The sequence below is a fragment of the Harmonia axyridis genome, chromosome 6, assembly GCF_914767665.1.
Source record: "Harmonia axyridis chromosome 6, icHarAxyr1.1, whole genome shotgun sequence".
In the NCBI taxonomy this organism is placed as follows: domain Eukaryota; kingdom Metazoa; phylum Arthropoda; class Insecta; order Coleoptera; family Coccinellidae; genus Harmonia; species Harmonia axyridis.
Genome location: NC_059506.1, coordinates 23,843,514 through 23,860,640, shown reverse-complemented (window position 1 = coordinate 23,860,640; position 17,127 = coordinate 23,843,514). Strand labels below are relative to the sequence as shown.

Here is a 17,127-nt window from a genome sequence, read left to right as displayed (position 1 = left end):
CCATCTTCCCATTTAACTTTCTTCGATGTTCGTGAACTGTTAGAATTAAAGTGTTTAGTTTCTGGACTGAAGTCAGCAGGGGCCTCTTTTGGTGTATCCTCTTCGCAAAACTCCTTTTGTTTCTGAAGTATCGCATTCTTTTCTGGACGCTCAATGTCCAAATGCTCGCTGGAGCTCATTATAACCTCAGGCATGAGTATGTTGTGATTCTTGTTGGATTGTTCGATTGAAGACTTGAAGTCCGGAAATTCCTTGGAAGATATTTTCGCTTGATTCCAATAATAGTTATTTTTTTCTTGAAAACGAGCAACTTGAAACTGTTTCTTGTAGGGATCTGTAGGGACACTTTCGGGTCTTGGTAAGGGTCTCTGAAGTTGGAGCTTTGGCTGAAGTGACATTTCGGTGTTGATATCCTTGTTTGAACGGGTGATTTCTGGTCGATGGAATTTGTGGATACGCTCGAATTTGGCTTTATGTTGAGGCACGTAGTGATCCTGCAGGGCGAAATCTAGAAAAAAATTTGCGATCAGGCTCGAATGTCGGAGGTTATTTCAATTTTCTATTTTTGTCTATCTATATCGCAATTCTGAGGTGTAGTAAGAGGAAATCCATTATTTTCGCATGAAAAACAAGGTTTTAATCACCATAGTTAGAATGATCCGATTTAGGTCAAATATGCGCCGTTTTGTTCGATAACTTGTTGCCATTTTGGAGGTAATATGGTTATGTCCTTGTCCCTATTGGCAAAAATTTGAGACAGTTGATTTTCAGAAGCCTCTGTTCAAGCAAATTTTCATCAGCAAAATTGCCATGGACAGGAAGAGATGGTAATCAACTTGGTGCCGGGTTTGGACTATAAGGTGGATGCATAAGAATCTCTTAATCAAGCTCCCGGAGCTTTTGGCGAGTCACTTTCAATGTGTTTGGCTGGTGTTGTGCTGATGGAGCATAATTCCTTTCCCAGTGGCCAAAGCCAATTGTTCACAGTACAGTTCCGAGTTAACAGTTGTGGCGTATGGAAGTAGCTCATAGTTGATAATTCCCTGCCAATCCAATCAATCACACAGCAAAACCTTTTCAGCTGTCAATCCTATCTTGAACACGAATTCCGCTGGCTCATCGCGTTTTGACCATGACCGTTTTCGCTTGACGTTGTCGTAAGTAATCCACTTTTCATCACCAGTAACCATCATAACTACTAACCGCTTCAAAAATGGGTCGATTTCGTTCCATTGGCTTTTTTTGTGTTAACTCGTTTTGTACCCATACATCGAGCTTTTTCTTGAGACAAGCCTTATGAAAATGGTTCCATACGGTTTTTTGTGCAATTTTTAGCTCTTGGGAAATCGAAACAGTACTTACATGACAGTCGGACTCGACAATGTCGATGAGTTCATCAACAATTGGCCTTACAGTGTGTGGTGCATCTTTGACATCGAAATTACTGGAACTTACTACTACAGTATCAGGACCATAAACACTATTCACATTTTCAGCCGCCAGGCTTACATTTTTTCTTTATCGAAGAAAAACTGTAAAATATAGCTCTTTGCTAGTGTAGTACGAAATCTCATTTTTCTAACGCCAATTTACTTTATCTAGTGGAACTATCGCAGTTAGGTATATACAACGCGAGCTACAGATATTCAAATCAATCTATTGGAAAAATAATGGATTCCTTTTTACTACACCTAATATATTATTCAGAATTCTAATACTAAAAGAACTACTTTAATTTGTTTATGTTTTATACAAACTTTCTATTTTGCTTTTCATTCAACTTGATTGGGGAATCTATTAAACGAAGTAGGATAGATGTGTAATAATTATTTGGAGCAGAAATGGAAAAAAAATTTTGTTGATGGACTCGTATTTTACATGAAAACATCGATTCACGTGAAGGGGAAGGAGAGAGAAGATGAAAAATTAATCATGATAAATTGAAACGTAAGAATGAAATACTAGAACAAAATCTCCATATTTCCAAAAACACGAAGAAAGGGCATTTAAGAGGAGAAAAAATTAAAAAAAAAACAATACTGTAGAAGATCATTGAATTGCTCTTTTCAGTTTGAAATCTATTTTCAACGATATCGAACTAAAATTGTAAACAAAAAATTCAATACCAAATAGAACAACAATATAGAAAGTCCTATTACATAAAAATTATTTGAATGTAAGATTACAATTGAAGTATACAGGTTGAATTAATAATTTTTCAAAATTTCAAATCATCATAGAAAAAACATGCTGTGTTAATTTGAAATCGTTTATTTCCTTTTAAGGCAAACAAATTGAAATTTTTTCTGTTAACATTCTGTTCTGGCACCTACATTTCCGGAAACCTGCTATTAAGTTGAACTTTCACCACGATAACTCACATGGCCAGTTCGATCATATGATGCGAACCATCTTGATTTTTTTAACGGTGTCTAAGAACATGATTCTACTAATACTGAATTAACAAGAAGCTACTTAATTATATTGAATGCTGTTAATTTGTGGACCCATGCCTATGTCAGTTTTAATTTTATTTCGGTCGAACCGTTCATACCTACTGCCTGTATCGTTAGTATGTTTTTCGATATTCTTCTTCTTTGATTTTTTATGGTTCAATGATCTAATAATATAAAGAGAGAGAGAGGAACCGACTGCAACATGTATTGGATAATATTTGTATCAGCAGACTGCAGTTACAACATAGATTTTGGTTCTTTATATCGAATCAATCAATTCTATCATTGGTTGAAACTCAAACTTCTGTAATGTCCTTCATGGTCAAGTTAGCGGATTGTCAACCTTTCTCTTCGATATTGGAGTCAATGGTTTGCACTATACGATCGCCCAAAGGCTCATCTTTGTATTAGTAGACATTGACTAAATTTTGAACGAAGCTTAAAAAAGTTGTTCAACATTATACAAGGTGTCCAAAAAGGGTATCGGGTATTTGTAACTTCGATAAAACAAAAACTAGTTACAATTAAAAAAAAAGAATTATTGTTGATTATTACAGCATAGAGTGGAAAATTATTTGGAAAAGATTATGTTATCTAAATGGTGACCGTTACGCTGCTGGCACTCTTCTAATCGGGAACGAAAATTGTCGATCACACGCTGACACATAGCTCTCGATATTGCTGCCATTTCTGACCTTATGCTTGGCTTCAATTGGGTCAAATTCGTTGGATTATTCTCATACACCTTACTTTTAATGTACCCCCATGCAAAATAGTCAAGTGGACTAAGGTCGGGGCTTCTGGGAGGCCAGTTGATGTTACCCCTACGCGAAATGACCTTATAAGGAAATAATTCTTTAACAGCTACCATTGCTTGATTTGTTGTATGGCGAGTGACCCCATCTTGTTGAAACCATGTTCTTGAATTATTACCTTGAAATTTCCAGTAACTCTGGACCCAAAAAGTTTCGCAGCATATCGCAATAACGGTCACTATTTACATTGAGTGGTTGGCCTCCTCGATTTTCATGAAAATAAGGACCGTTTCTTCGTCGCGGACTGAACGAGGGCGTTCAAATTCTTGAATTTTTATCGTCGTACCTGTATTTTCGAACATTCGGATCAATTTTCTAATGAAGTCATCACTTGGTGCATGGCGTGTACGATATTCCTCACGATATAAACGTTAAGACTTGAGGAACTACTATTGAATCACCGTTGCGATAATACTCTCGTACGCAAAAAGCGCGATGCGTTCCTGGGTACTGCTCCATCGTCACTGAAACTCCAAAAAATTGCGGACATCACGATCCCCTTCACAATCCCCCCCGTCACTCATTCTTAAATTCAGCGACAAAACAAATACCCGATACCCTTTTTGGACACCTTGTATATGCAAATTCCCCGTAGCATTTTTGACATTGGTAGGAAAACAAAACTTCGAACGACCATATCTACGAAACCCTTTGTCGGACTCAATCGCCGCGTTTGGGATTCGGATGTTATACATTCTGACAGTTTGGCTGCAATCGAAGCATTGATTTCATATATCTTCAATTCTAAGATGGTATTGGTGAGCTGAAATGAACTCAATGAAAAACAAGGTTTGTTCAGTCTGGGTTTCCGGTCACTCGGGAATAAAATTGAATGACAAGGCCACCACACTTGCCAGAAGAAGAGCAGAAACTCCTTTCCTTGTCCTAGAACCTCCTTGTGGTATAGGTAACTATATCTAAAAGGAAAAACCGAAAGGGACTTTTCTAGAAAGTTTCTTTGGAACTGATACTGCTAGATCTAAGCAGTACGAGGATCTTAGCAAGAATATGTTACACCTCTTCACTGGATTCCTTATAGGGTAATGCCGCCTCAGGAGGTATCTCATGAGAATTAGTCTATCAGAAAACGGGGAGTGCAGATTATGCAGGAAGGAAAAAGAAACTTCTGATTACTTGGTGACGGAATGCCTCGCCATCACTACCCAATGCAAAATATGCTTTGGACAAGAAGCTTGTACGAGTGAGAAAGTAGCCTCATCGAAGCCATCCCAGATACTGAAGTTCTAATACTCGTTGCAGAAGGCAATCCCAACATTTATTTTGCATTCGTGTTGGAATAAAACCCCCTAAGTAGTGCAACTTGTTTTAGAATGAACTACTATTTATTGAAACTGCCTTGTTTTGATTTACAAATTGCGTTCAGCTGATCAGACTAAATCAACATAAAAATCTATTTGATATCTGTAGAATCTTGAACTTTTTATATTCTCAGATTAATCATTCATTTTTATCGTTCCTCTTTCATCGAAAAGAGGTGAATAGTTCCTGAGTCAATAGAGAATTTAATTTTTTTGAATGGATTTCTGTCAATTACTAAAAAAAGAATCTAACTAGCCTACTTCTCCGAAACTATTGGACCGATTCAGTTCAACAACGGAGCATTCAAATACCCTTAAATTATAGCAATTCGAGCAAATTGAACACCCTGTTACGAAAAAAAGTACCCAAAAACTAATAGTATAGACAATCATAGCGAAAAATAACCTCATTAGATAAAAAATATGTTTATATTTCATTATTACCTAAATCGTATTGGGGTAGAAACTATTTTCTACCATTTTTGTCTTTCTTGCAGCATTCAGTTGAAAGAATTGCTTTTTCCACAAGCAACCGAAGGGAACTATTTGAACCAGTTATACTTCTGACAAGCGACATGTGTTTTTTCAACAAATCCAACCTCATGAATATCACGGAATTTCTCAAATCATTATGATCACCAGACCGACATAAAGTGTCATAATTTTTTGCTAAACTTGATTCTTGACGCCTGTTCTCATTTTGAGTTTCTTCGGCATACTGTTGATATTGCGTAGACGAACCGAATACATCTATTTCAAAAAGGAACAACACTTGATAGAAACTTCTCACGATGCTCCTTTTGTTCATGGGAAGCATGTGTGAAAGTTTTGGCTCACGTAGTGAAATACTTTCCTGTTTTTGAAAATGGTCTTTTTTCTTCCTACTATCAGATTTAGTTTTATGTTTCTTTTCCAGTCTCTTTTCATCAGCGGAGGGTTTGCTGTGAGGTAAGCAAGTTTTATCTATGAGATCTTTCAATTTGATAGCAGCTTTTGGACTCTTTACCGCTTTGTCAATATTCAACTCAACGGTTTTTGGCTTCTTCAGATGTGAAGTATTCTCGTTAGCAAATCTATTATGAGAGCAGCCAGCGTTAGATTTGATTCCGTCATGGCATAGAGCGAGATTTCTGCAAGGTTCACGCCAATGATCTCTACCGTTTCCTAATTTTCTCTCTTCCGATTTTGGTGTGAAGTTACCAAATTTTTCTTTCATTTCCTTGATGAATTCAATCTCGGATGCTGTCAGAATCGGAACACCTGCATTGGATAGTGTCAGTACTGATCTGCTTTCCTCAGTTTCCAGAATAATGTTCGATATTTCAGTTTCTATATTTGAGAACTGATCTTCCATGTTATCGTCCGTATTTTGTAAGAGCGATGTTGAAAATGGAATAATGTTTCCTGGTAAAGGAAATAAATGTAGGTCCGTTTTATACAGAGGATTTTTCAATATACTTTTCGGTTTCTCGTTGACTCCATACTTGCTGATTACTTTCGAACATTCGAGATCGATATCACTTCCAAAAGTTATCCTTTTGGTTGTTCTTATCTTCTCTTTGTCGTTAAGGTTTTTTGATTTCGACTCTCTCGATTTTTTCGAGTAGTACGTATTCCTTACGCAATCTCTAGATTCACATAGACCAATTTCTTCCTTTCCATCAAATCTAAAACTTCGCATAGATTCATATTCCTTCGAACAAAATGATTTAATGAGTAGATCAATTGCTTTAGAATTGGAACAAGCACTTTCCACATTGTGCAATAGAAGATTTTTTGAATCCTTGTATTTCATTTGCTTCTCATCTGCATTTTTGTTAGTGGCATTTGAAATGTAGCAACAACTTTTAGATTGTCTTATGCTAATTGAACATTCGTCACTATAAGTGTCAAGTTCATTCGATAAATTAGTGTCCGCAGCTTGCAATTCTTTATTAACAGTGGTTTCAGTTCTTCTTTCTCTTAACATCATTAATTTAACTTCCTTCCATTCCCTTCGATTTTTATTTTTAATTGGTTTCTCCATTTGCCTTTTTCGATTTATACCAACTTGTGCACCAACTGAATGTACTTCTTTTCCTTCTTTATTTTGATCTTTATTGGAAAAGTAGGAATTTCCATTCGCATTATTCATGACTGATGAAAATTTTCTTTTTAAAGTGACAATGGAACCAAAATCTCCTACTGAACGTCCTTTGATGTCCTTCTTTCCATATTTTGTCGGAACGTATATCGATCGAGGTCTATCAGTGAGTTGATCATTTCTTTTTGTTTTATTTTTCAATATATTTTTTTTAGAACCTGAAAATTCTTGAACTGAAGAAGATTTCTTAATTTTCCGGCAGCAACAGCATGAATTTGATTCATTGTTCTTTTCTTTTCTGTTATTCCCTCTTTCTCTTCGAACTGAAATGAAAGTTTTTAATTTCTTTAAATATCTTTTTTCTTCTGAAATATTACGTCCACATCTATCGATAGAAAATGATGACCGAACATGAAATGAATCGTCAATAATTCGATTTTTCGATTTTTTTCGCGAATTTATCCTTGTTTTATGTTTTCTATAGATTTCTTTCTCCCTATTGATGTTAATTGTACTTTGATTTTTTTGACTTTTAGATTTAGATTTTTTCTTCATACCTACTGACCTAATCCTCAAATGTACTTCTGTTTGTTTTATTTTAATAACTACAGTTTTTCTATTCAGAATTTTATGTTTTTTTTTATTCAACGAGCCTAGAATTTTCAATTTTTCTGCATCAGTTAAAATTTGAAATTCTGTTCCTAGCTGCTTGAATAATAATTTGTTCAACTTTTGCTGGTTCTGTTTCCCAATATTTTTATGGGTGTTTATACGTTTGAAAGTAAGTGATTTTGTTCTGGAAGGTTTCTGTGACCTTTTTGAAATATCGTGATTGCTTTTGAATACTAGCTCTTTATTGTGCTTCATAGCAGGAAGAGATTGAGTGGATCTTAGTTTTGGGGTGACTTTTGAATAAGTCATATGTTTTTTCATATCTCGAGATAGTGGAATGCCTACGACTCCCAATGGTAAGTTTTTTCTTTTACTTTTGAACTGCAATGCGTGATTTCCAAAGCGAGGTAGGTCATATTTCATTTTTTTCCGGAGTTCATTTTTTTGTTTATAATTTCCTTCTCCTCTTTCAATAACTTTCAAATTTTTTTTATGGATTTGGGAGGGTTTTTTCTTTTTTTGCCTTCTATATAGAGTTTCCATTTTAAGTTCAGAATCTCGTGAATCCCTATCTTTCACAGCTTGCGGATTCCGATCTGCATTTTTTATTTCTCCCCTTGTTTCCGTATTTTCGGAACTATCATATTTTCCTCGATCGTCATAATGTTCTTTAAACGTTTTAAATTTTTTTACAGAGCCTTCCTTATTTGTTTTCTGTTTCATATATTTTTTTTTAGCCTCATTATAGCCAAAGTCTTCAATTTTTTCTATACTTTTATCCTCTTTTTCCCTACCTCGATCTGTCATTGTCATTTTTCCTTTTTTCTTTGAAAATTCAGGCCCCATTGTATCTCTCTTTTCATTGATTAAATCATAATCTCCATTCTTTTCAACTAATTTTGAATACATCTCCTTATCTAGAGTGTCTTCTGTTTTTTCAGTTCCTGCCAGAGGAGCAACATCTTTTTGTGATTTATTATGAATTTTATTTTCTTCTGCCTGATCTGTAACAATTTTTTGCTTTCCAGCCAAATTATAGGACTTTTCTACTGTTTCGTTTTGTTTTATATCAGCAGCTGAAGGACTATTCAATGAAACTTCAATTCCTCTTAGTGTACGTTCTTTCTCAATCTGCTTTATGTCTTTCAATTTACTTTGATCATTCATTAACTGTTCAAGTTGACTCACGTGTGTTCCATCAATTGTGAGTTTCGGAAAATTCTTGTCTTTTGCATCTACTTCCTTTAATCCTTGCTTGTTATAAGTTATTTCGTGACTCTTCTCTTGAGTTTCATTTCGGTCGTCGTCTTTTGTACCATGTTCATCATTCTGTTTCTCATTTCTGTTTTCCACTTTGAGTTCTTGATGTATAACTGCATTTTCAGTGCTTGGATAGTCATTTGTCTTCTTCAGAACTATTTCTTCATCTTTCAGATCTTCATCTGCAGTTTTTTGTCTTTCCCACTCTAAAGTTTCCAATTTTTGTTTTTTTCCTGTGATTTTATAGTCGGATGTTTCGATATCTCTAGTTCCAGACTGTTTCTCATTTTTTTTTCTATCGTGATCTGAGTCCCATTTATTATAGTTAATATTTTCTCGATCCATTTTCACTTCTTCATGAATTCTATCATGGCCGTAAGATATTTCGTTTCTCTTAGTTCCATATTGCTCCCTATGATTTTTTACCTTTTCTTCAGTTTTGTTTTCAATATCAAGCTCCTCTTTAGTTGGTTTGGTTCGTTTACTATCCCGATATGGCCATTCAAGTCCTTGTCCTTCTAGGGTTTCTTCATCATATTTATCTAGACCTTTATTTTCATGTTCATCTTTTTTTGTATCTTCAATCTTCAAATTTTTATATGAAGTTTCAAGTTTCTTCGTTATATCCTGTCCTCTTCCAGTACCATATTGTTGTTTTTCGATGTGTCTTTCATCATCTAATTCTTTCATATTCTTCCCTAAGCTTAGATATTCATCTGCTTTTCTGATTGCTGTTTTTTCCATATATTTTCTAATATCACCTTTATGGCTTCCTTCACCCTTTTCATTTTTTTCAGGTTCAGTAGTTCCACGGATGTTGGTTATTGTCCCTTTTTCTTCTGTTTCGAGAGTTTGCATATCTTTTTCAACTTGTGTTGAACATTTCCATTTTTCTTGATATTTTTTCAATGTTTCACAACTTGGAGATTTAAGGATTTCATATTTAGATCGTTTCTCGTTTATATTTCGACGAATTTTCGGTTTTTCCTCATATGCTGCTATTTTTTTTCCTTTCTTCTTTTCTTTTCCTATTCGATCTTCATCTGAAATTTTTGTATAATCCAATTCATTCAATTTTTGCTTTATTGCTACACTTTCTTTTCCCGATGATTTATCTGTTCGTCTAGATCCTTCTCGAGTTCCACCTTTGCTTTCGATAACTCTTCCTATTCCAGATTTGTCATCAATAATTTTACGGCCCTTAATCATATGAACTTTTTTTCTGATTCCTTGATGATCCCTACTGGTTCCTACAAGATTTTCCCGATCCGGACCCACAATTTTATCACTTTTCAAGTGAGCCTTACCAGAAATATGTTTCAGAAATCTGTCACTGACCATTTTATCTTTTTTATAGTCAATTTCTCGCTTTTTAGCTTTTAGCTGTCTTTCCTCATCCTTTATTTTTCGAACAAAATCAGCTTTTTTATCTCCAGTATCATCAATTTTTCTGGTTTTGGCTTCTTCTCTTCTTGACACATCTTTTTGTTTATAAGATTCCTGACCTAAGTCTTTGTCAATTTTACCTTCCTTACCACCACTAGAAATAAAGCCATCCTTAGATATTCCATCTCTCTTCTTGAATTCTTCTTGATCTTTCTTTCGATCTGGCTGTCTTTCCTCATACTTTTGCTTTCGACGAAGATCAGCCTCTTTTTCTTTAGTAGCACCAATAACAAGGCCTTTCATTGCGTCTTTTCCTATAATTCCTTTCTGTTTTTCAGATTCCTGAACCTTTCGTTGGTCGAGTTCACCTTTGCTTTCTTTTTTGATATCAATTTTTCCGTCAGGAACACCCTTTGTCTTGGTTATTTCATCTTTCTCTTTGAGTTTTTCCTGATGTTTCTTTCGATCTAGTTGTATTTCCTCATCCTTTCGCTTTCGATCCGAATCAGCCTCTTTTTCTTTAGAAGAACTAATTTCAAGGCTTTTCATTGTATCGGTTCCTGTAATTCCTTTATGTTTGTCAGATTCCTCTATCAGTCGTTTGCCTAGTCCACCTTTTCTATCTATCTTCATCTTAATTTTTTCGCCAGGAATACCACCAGTCTTAGTTATTTCATCTTTTTTTTGGAGATTTACCTGATCTTTCTCTCGATCTGGTTGTAACTCCTCATCCTTTTGCTTTCGATGCAAATCCGCCTCTTTTTCTTTAGGACCACTAATTTCAAAGCTTTTCATGGTATATTTCCCTGAAACTCCTTTTTGTTTGTCAGATTCCTGAACCATTCGTTTGTCAAGTTCACTTGTTCTATCTTTCTTCATTTCAATTTTTCCGCTAGGGATACCCCTTGTCTTTGTTATTTCATCTTTCTTTTTGAGATCTCCCTGATCTTTCTTTCGATCTTGTTGTTTTTCCTCATCCTTTTGCTTTCGATCAGATTCCGGCTCTTTTTCTTTGGTAGCACCAATTTGATGGTCTTTCATTGTATCTTTTCCTGTAACTCCAATTTGTTTTTCAGATTTCAGAACCTGTCGTTTGTCGTGTTCACTTGTTCTATCTTTCTTTATTTCAATTTTTTCGCTAGGAATACCCCCAGTCTTTGTTATTTCCTCTTCCTTTTTGAGATCTCCCTGATCTTTCTTTCGATCTTGTTGTATTTTCTCATCCTTTCGCTTTCGATCAGATTCCGCCTCTTTCTCTTTTTTAGCATCAATTTCAAGGCTTTTCATTGCATCTTTTTCTATAACTCCTTTCTGTTTTTCAGATTCCTGAGTCTGTTGTTTTTCAAGTGCAACTTTTCTATCTTCCTTCATATGAATTTTGCCGCCAGGAATACCCGCAGTCTTAGTTATTTCTTCTCTTTCTTTGAGTCCCTCCTGATCTTTTCTTCGATCTAGTTGTTTTACCTCATCTTTTAGCTTTCGATCAAGATCCGTCTTTTTTTCTTTAGTAGCATCAATTTTAGGACCTTTAATTGCATCTTTTCCTGTATCTCCTTTCTGTTTGTCAGATTCCTGAACCTGTCGTTTGTCAGGTTCAACTTTTCTATCTTCCTTCATATCAATTTTGCCACCAGGAATACCCGCAGTCTTAGTTATTTCTTCTCTTTCTTTGAGTCCCTCCTGATCTTTTTTTCGATCTAGTTGTTTTTCCTCATCTTTTAGCTTTCGATCAAGATCTGCCTTTTTTTCTTTAGTAGCATCAATTTTAAGATCTTTAATTGCATCTTTTCCTATATCTACTTTCTGTTTGTCAGATTCCTGGACCTGTCGTTTGTCAGGTTCAACTTTTCTATCTTCCTTCATATCAATTTTGCCACCAGGAATACCCGCAGTCTTAGTTATTTCTTCTCTTTCTTTGAGTCCCTCCTGATCTTTTTGTCGATCTAGTTGTTTTTCCTCATCTTTTAGCTTTCGATCAAGCTCTGCCTTTTTTTCTTTAGTAGCATCAATTTTAGGACCTTTAATTGCATCTTTTCCTGTATCTCCTTTCTGTTTGTCAGGTTCAACTTTTCTATCTTCCTTCATATCAATTTTGCCACCAGGAATACCCGCAGTCTTAGTTATTTCTTCCTTTTCTTTGAGTCCCTCCTGATCTTTTTTTCGACCTAGTTGTTTTTCCTCATCTTTTAGCTTTCGATCAAGATCTGCCTTTTTTTCTTTAGTAGCATCAATTTTAGGACCTTTAATTGTATCTTTTCCTGTATCTCTATTCTGTTTGTCAGATTCCTGAACCTGTCGTTTGTCAGGTTCAACTTTTTTATCTTCCTTCATATCAATTTTGCCACCAGGAATACCCGCAGTCTTAGTTATTTCTTCTCTTTCTTTGAGTCCCTCCTGATCTTTTTTTCGATCTAGTGGTTTTTCCTCATCTTTTAGCTTTCGATCAAAATCCGCCTTTTTTTCTTTAGTAGCATCAATTTTAGGACCTTTAATTGCATCTTTTCCTGTATCTCCTTTCTGTTTGTCAGATTCCTGAACCTGTCGTTTGTCAGGTTCAACTTTTCTATCTTCCTTCATATCAATTTTGCCACCAGGAATACCCGCAGTCTTAGTTATTTCTTCTCTTTTTTTGAGTCCCTCCTGATCTTTTTTTCGATCTAGTTGTTTTTCCTCATCTTTTAGCTTTCGATCAAGATCCGCCTTTTTTTCTTTAGTAGCATCAATTTTAGGACCTTTAATTGCATCTTTTCCTGTATCTCCTTTCTGTTTGTCAGATTCCTGAACCTGTCGTTTGTCAGGTTCAACTTTTCTATCTTCCTTCATATCAATTTTGCCACCAGGAATACCCGCAGTCTTAGTTATATCTTCTCTTTCTTTGAGTCCCTCCTGATCTTTTTTTCGATCTAGTTGTTTTTCCTCATCTTTTAACTTTCGATCAAGATCTGCCTTTTTTTTTTTTGTAGCATCAATTTTAGGACCTTTAATTGCATCTTTTCCTGTATCTCCTTTCTGTTTGTCAGATTCCTGAACCTGTCTTTTGTCAGGTTCAACTTTTCGATCTTCCTTCATATCAATTTTGCCACCAGAAATACCCGCAGTCTTTGTTATATCTTCTCTTTCTTTGGGTCCCTCCTGATCTTTTTTTCGATCTAGTTGTTTTTCCTCATCTTTTAGCTTTCGATCAAGATCCGCCTTTTTTTCTTTAGCAGCATCAATTTTAGGACCTTTAATTGCATCTTTTCCTGTATCTCCTTTCTGTTTGTCAGATTCCTGAACCTGTCGTTTGTCAGGTTCAACTTTTCTATCTTCCTTCATATCAATTTTGCCACCAGGAATACCCGCAGTCTTAGTTATATCTTCTCTTTCTTTGAGTCCCTCCTGATCTTTTTTTCGATCTAGTTGTTTTTCCTCATCTTTTAACTTTCGATCAAGATCTGCCTTTTTTTCTTTTGTAGCATCAATTTTAGGACCTTTAATTGCATCTTTTCCTGTATCTCCTTTCTGTTTGTCAGATTCCTGAACCTGTCGTTTGTCAGGTTCAACTTTTCGATCTTCCTTCATATCAATTTTGCCACCAGAAATACCCGCAGTCTTTGTTATATCTTCTCTTTCTTTGGGTCCCTCCTGATCTTTTTTTCGATCTAGTTGTTTTTCCTCATCTTTTAGCTTTCGATCAAGATCCGCCTTTTTTTCTTTAGTAGCATCAATTTTAGGACCTTTAATTGCATCTTTTCCTGTATCTCCTTTCTGTTTGTCAGATTCCTGAACCTGTCGTTTGTCAGGTTCAACTTTTCTATCTTCCTTCATATCAATTTTGCCACCAGGAATACCCGCAGTCTTAGTTATATCTTCTCTTTCTTTGAGTCCCTCCTGATCTTTTTTTCGATCTAGTTGTTTTTCCTCATCTTTTAGCTTTCGAACAAAATCCCCTTTTTTTTCTTTAGTAGCATCAATTTTAGGACCTTTAATTGCATCTTTTCCTGTATCTCCTTTCTGTTTGTCAGATTCCTGAACCTGTCGTTTGTCAGGTTCAACTTTTCTATCTTCCTTCATATCAATTTTGCCACCAGGAATACCCGCAGTCTTAGTTATATCTTCTCTTTCTTTGAGTCCCTCCTGATCTTTTTTTCGATCTAGTTGTTTTTCCTCATCTTTTAGCTTTCGATCAAGATCTGCCTTTTTTTCTTTAGTAGCATCAATTTTAGGACCTTTAATTGCATCTTTTCCTGTATCTCCTTTCTGTTTTTCAGATTCCTGAACCTGTCGTTTGTCGGGTTCAACTTTTCTATCTTCCTTCATATCAATTTTGCCACCAGGAATACCCGCAGTCTTAGTTATCTCTTCTCTTTCTTTGAGTCCCTCCTGATCTTTTTTTCGATCTCGTTGTTTTTCCTCATCTTTTAGCTTTCGATCAAGCTCTGCCTTTTTTTCTTTAGTAGCATCAATTTTAGGACCTTTAATTGCATCTTTTCCTGTATCTCCTTTCTGTTTGTCAGATTCCTGAACCTGTCGTTTGTCAGGTTCAACTTTTCTATCTTCCTTCATATCAATTTTGCCACCAGGAATACCCGCAGTCTTAGTTATTTCTTCTCTTTCTTTGAGTCCCTCCTGATCTTTTTTTCGATCTAGTTGTTTTTCCTCATCTTTTAGCTTTGGAACAAAATCCCCTTTTTTTTCTTTAGTAGCATCAATTTTAGGACCTTTAATTGCATCTTTTCCTGTATCTCCTTTCTGTTTGTCAGATTCCTGAACCTGTCGTTTGTCAGGTTCAACTTTTCTATCTTCCTTCATATCAATTTTGCCACCAGGAATACCCGCAGTCTTAGTTATATCTTCTCTTTCTTTGAGTCCCTCCTGATCTTTTTTTCGATCTAGTTGTTTTTCCTCATCTTTTAGCTTTCGATCAAGATCTGCCTTTTTTTCTTTAGTAGCATCAATTTTAGGACCTTTAATTGCATCTTTTCCTGTATCTCCTTTCTGTTTTTCAGATTCCTGAACCTGTCGTTTGTCGGGTTCAACTTTTCTATCTTCCTTCATATCAATTTTGCCACCAGGAATACCCGCAGTCTTAGTTATCTCTTCTCTTTCTTTGAGTCCCTCCTGATCTTTTTTTCGATCTCGTTGTTTTTCCTCATCTTTTAGCTTTCGATCAAGCTCTGCCTTTTTTTCTTTAGTAGCATCAATTTTAGGACCTTTAATTGCATCTTTTCCTGTATCTCCTTTCTGTTTGTCAGATTCCTGAACCTGTCGTTTGTCAGGTTCAACTTTTCTATCTTCTTTCATATCAATTTTGCCACCAGGAATACCCGCAGTCTTAGTTATTTCTTCTCTCTTTTTGAGTCTTTCCTGATCTTTTTTTCGATCTAGTTGTTTTTCCTCATCTTTAAGCTTTCGATCAATATCCCCCTGTTTTTCTTTAGTAGCATCAATTTTAGGACCTTTAATTGCATCTTTTCCTGTATCTCCTTTCTGTTTGTCAGATTCCGGAACCTGTCGTTTGTCAGGTTCAACTTTTCTATCTTCTTTCATATCAATTTTGCCACCAGGAATACCCGCAGTCTTAGTTATATCTTCTCTTTCTTTGAGTCCCTCCTGATCTTTTTTTCGATCTAGTTGTTTTTCCTCATCTTTTAGCTTTCGATCAAGATCTGCCTTTTTTTCTTTAGTAGCATCAATTTTAGGACCTTTAATTGCATCTTTTCCTGTATCTCCTTTCTGTTTGTCAGATTCCTGAACCTGTCGTTTGTCAGGTTCAACTTTTCTATCTTCTTTCATATCAATTTTGCCACCAGGAATACCCGCAGTCTTAGTTATTTCTTCTCTTTCTTTGAGTCCCTCCTGATCTTTTTTTCGATCTAGTTGTTTTTCCTCATCTTTAAGCTTTCGATCAAGATCCCCCTTTTTTTCTTTAGTAGCATCAATTTTAGGACCTTTAATTGCATCTTTTCCTGTATCTCCTTTCTGTTTGTCAGATTCCTGAACCTGTCGTTTGTCAGGTTCAACTTTTCTATCTTCCTTCATATCAATTTTGCCACCAGGAATACCCGCAGTCTTAGTTATATCTTCTCTTTCTTTGAGTCCATCCTGATCTTTTTTTCGATCTAGTTGTTTTTCCTCATCTTTAAGCTTTCGATCAAGATCCCCCTTTTTTTCTTTAGTAGCACCAATTTTAGGACCTTTAATTGCATCTTTTTCTGTATCTCCTTTCTGTTTGTCAGATTCCTGAACCTGTCGTTTGTCAGGTTCAACTTTTCTATCTTCCTTCATATCAATTTTGCCACCAGGAATACCCGCAGTCTTAGTTATTTCTTCTCTTTCTTTGAGTCCCTCCTGATCTTTTTTTCGATCTAGTTGTTTCTCCTCATCTTTAAGCTTTCGATCAAGATCCCCCTTTTTTTCTTTAGTAGCATCAATTTTAGGACCTTTAATTGCATCTTTTCCTGTATCTCCTTTCTGTTTGTCAGATTCCTGAACCTGTCGTTTGTCAGGTTCAACTTTTCTATCTTCCTTCATATCAATTTTGCCACCAGGAATACCCGCAGTCTTAGTTATATCTTCTCTTTCTTTGAGTCCCTCCTGATCTTTTTTTCGATCTAGTTGTTTTTCCTCATCTTTAAGCTTTCGATCAAGATCCCCCTTTTTTTCTTTAGTAGCATCAATTTTAGGACCTTTAATTGCATCTTTTCCTGTATCTCCTTTCTGTTTGTCAGATTCCTGAACCTGTCGTTTGTCAGGTTCAACTTTTCTATCTTCCTTCATATCAATTTTGCCACCAGGAATACCCGCAGTCTTAGTTATATCTTCTCTTTCTTTGAGTCCCTCCTGATCTTTTTTTCGATCTAGTTGTTTTTCCTCATCTTTTAGCTTTCGATCAAGATCTGCCTTTTTTTCTTTAGTAGCATCAATTTTAGGACCTTTTATTGCATCTTTTCCTGTATCTTCTTTCTGTTTGTCAGATTCCCGAACCTGTCGTTTGTCAGGTTCAACTTTTCTATCTTCTTTCATATCAATTTTGCCACCAGGAATACCCGCAGTCTTAGTTATATCTTCTCTTTCTTTGAGTCCCTCCTGATCTTTTTTTCGATCTAGTTGTTTTTCCTCATCTTTTAGCTTTCGATCAAGATCTGCCTTTTTTTCTTTAGTAGCATCAATTTTAGGACCTTTAATTGCATCTTTTTCTGTATCTCCTTTCTGTT

The 17,127-nt window shown here is 35.6% G+C and overlaps 1 protein-coding gene across 1 annotated transcript; it reads right to left on the bottom strand.

The window, feature by feature from the left end:
* Positions 1 to 372: 372 nt before the first annotated feature.
* Positions 373 to 17,127, bottom strand: LOC123683129 (centrosomal protein of 290 kDa-like). Its single transcript, XM_045622026.1, has 3 exons — positions 13,894 to 17,127; positions 5,035 to 12,171; positions 373 to 508 (listed from the first exon to the last, which is right to left on the bottom strand). The coding sequence occupies exons 1-2, from the start codon at positions 16,934 to 16,936 to the stop codon at positions 5,057 to 5,059; spliced, it is 10,158 nt and encodes a 3,385-aa protein (XP_045477982.1). The 5' UTR covers positions 16,937 to 17,127; the 3' UTR covers positions 373 to 508; positions 5,035 to 5,056.

Excerpts from the sequence above, each read along its gene's own strand:
- LOC123683129 (XM_045622026.1), bottom strand. The coding sequence starts at position 16,936 with ATGAAAGAAGATAGAAAAGTTGAACCTGACAAACGACAGGTTCGGGAA. Across the intron at positions 12,172-13,893 it reads AGGAAAAGATGCAATTAAAG|GTCCTAAAATTGATGCTACT; the intron begins GTCCTAAAATTG and ends ATACAATTAAAG.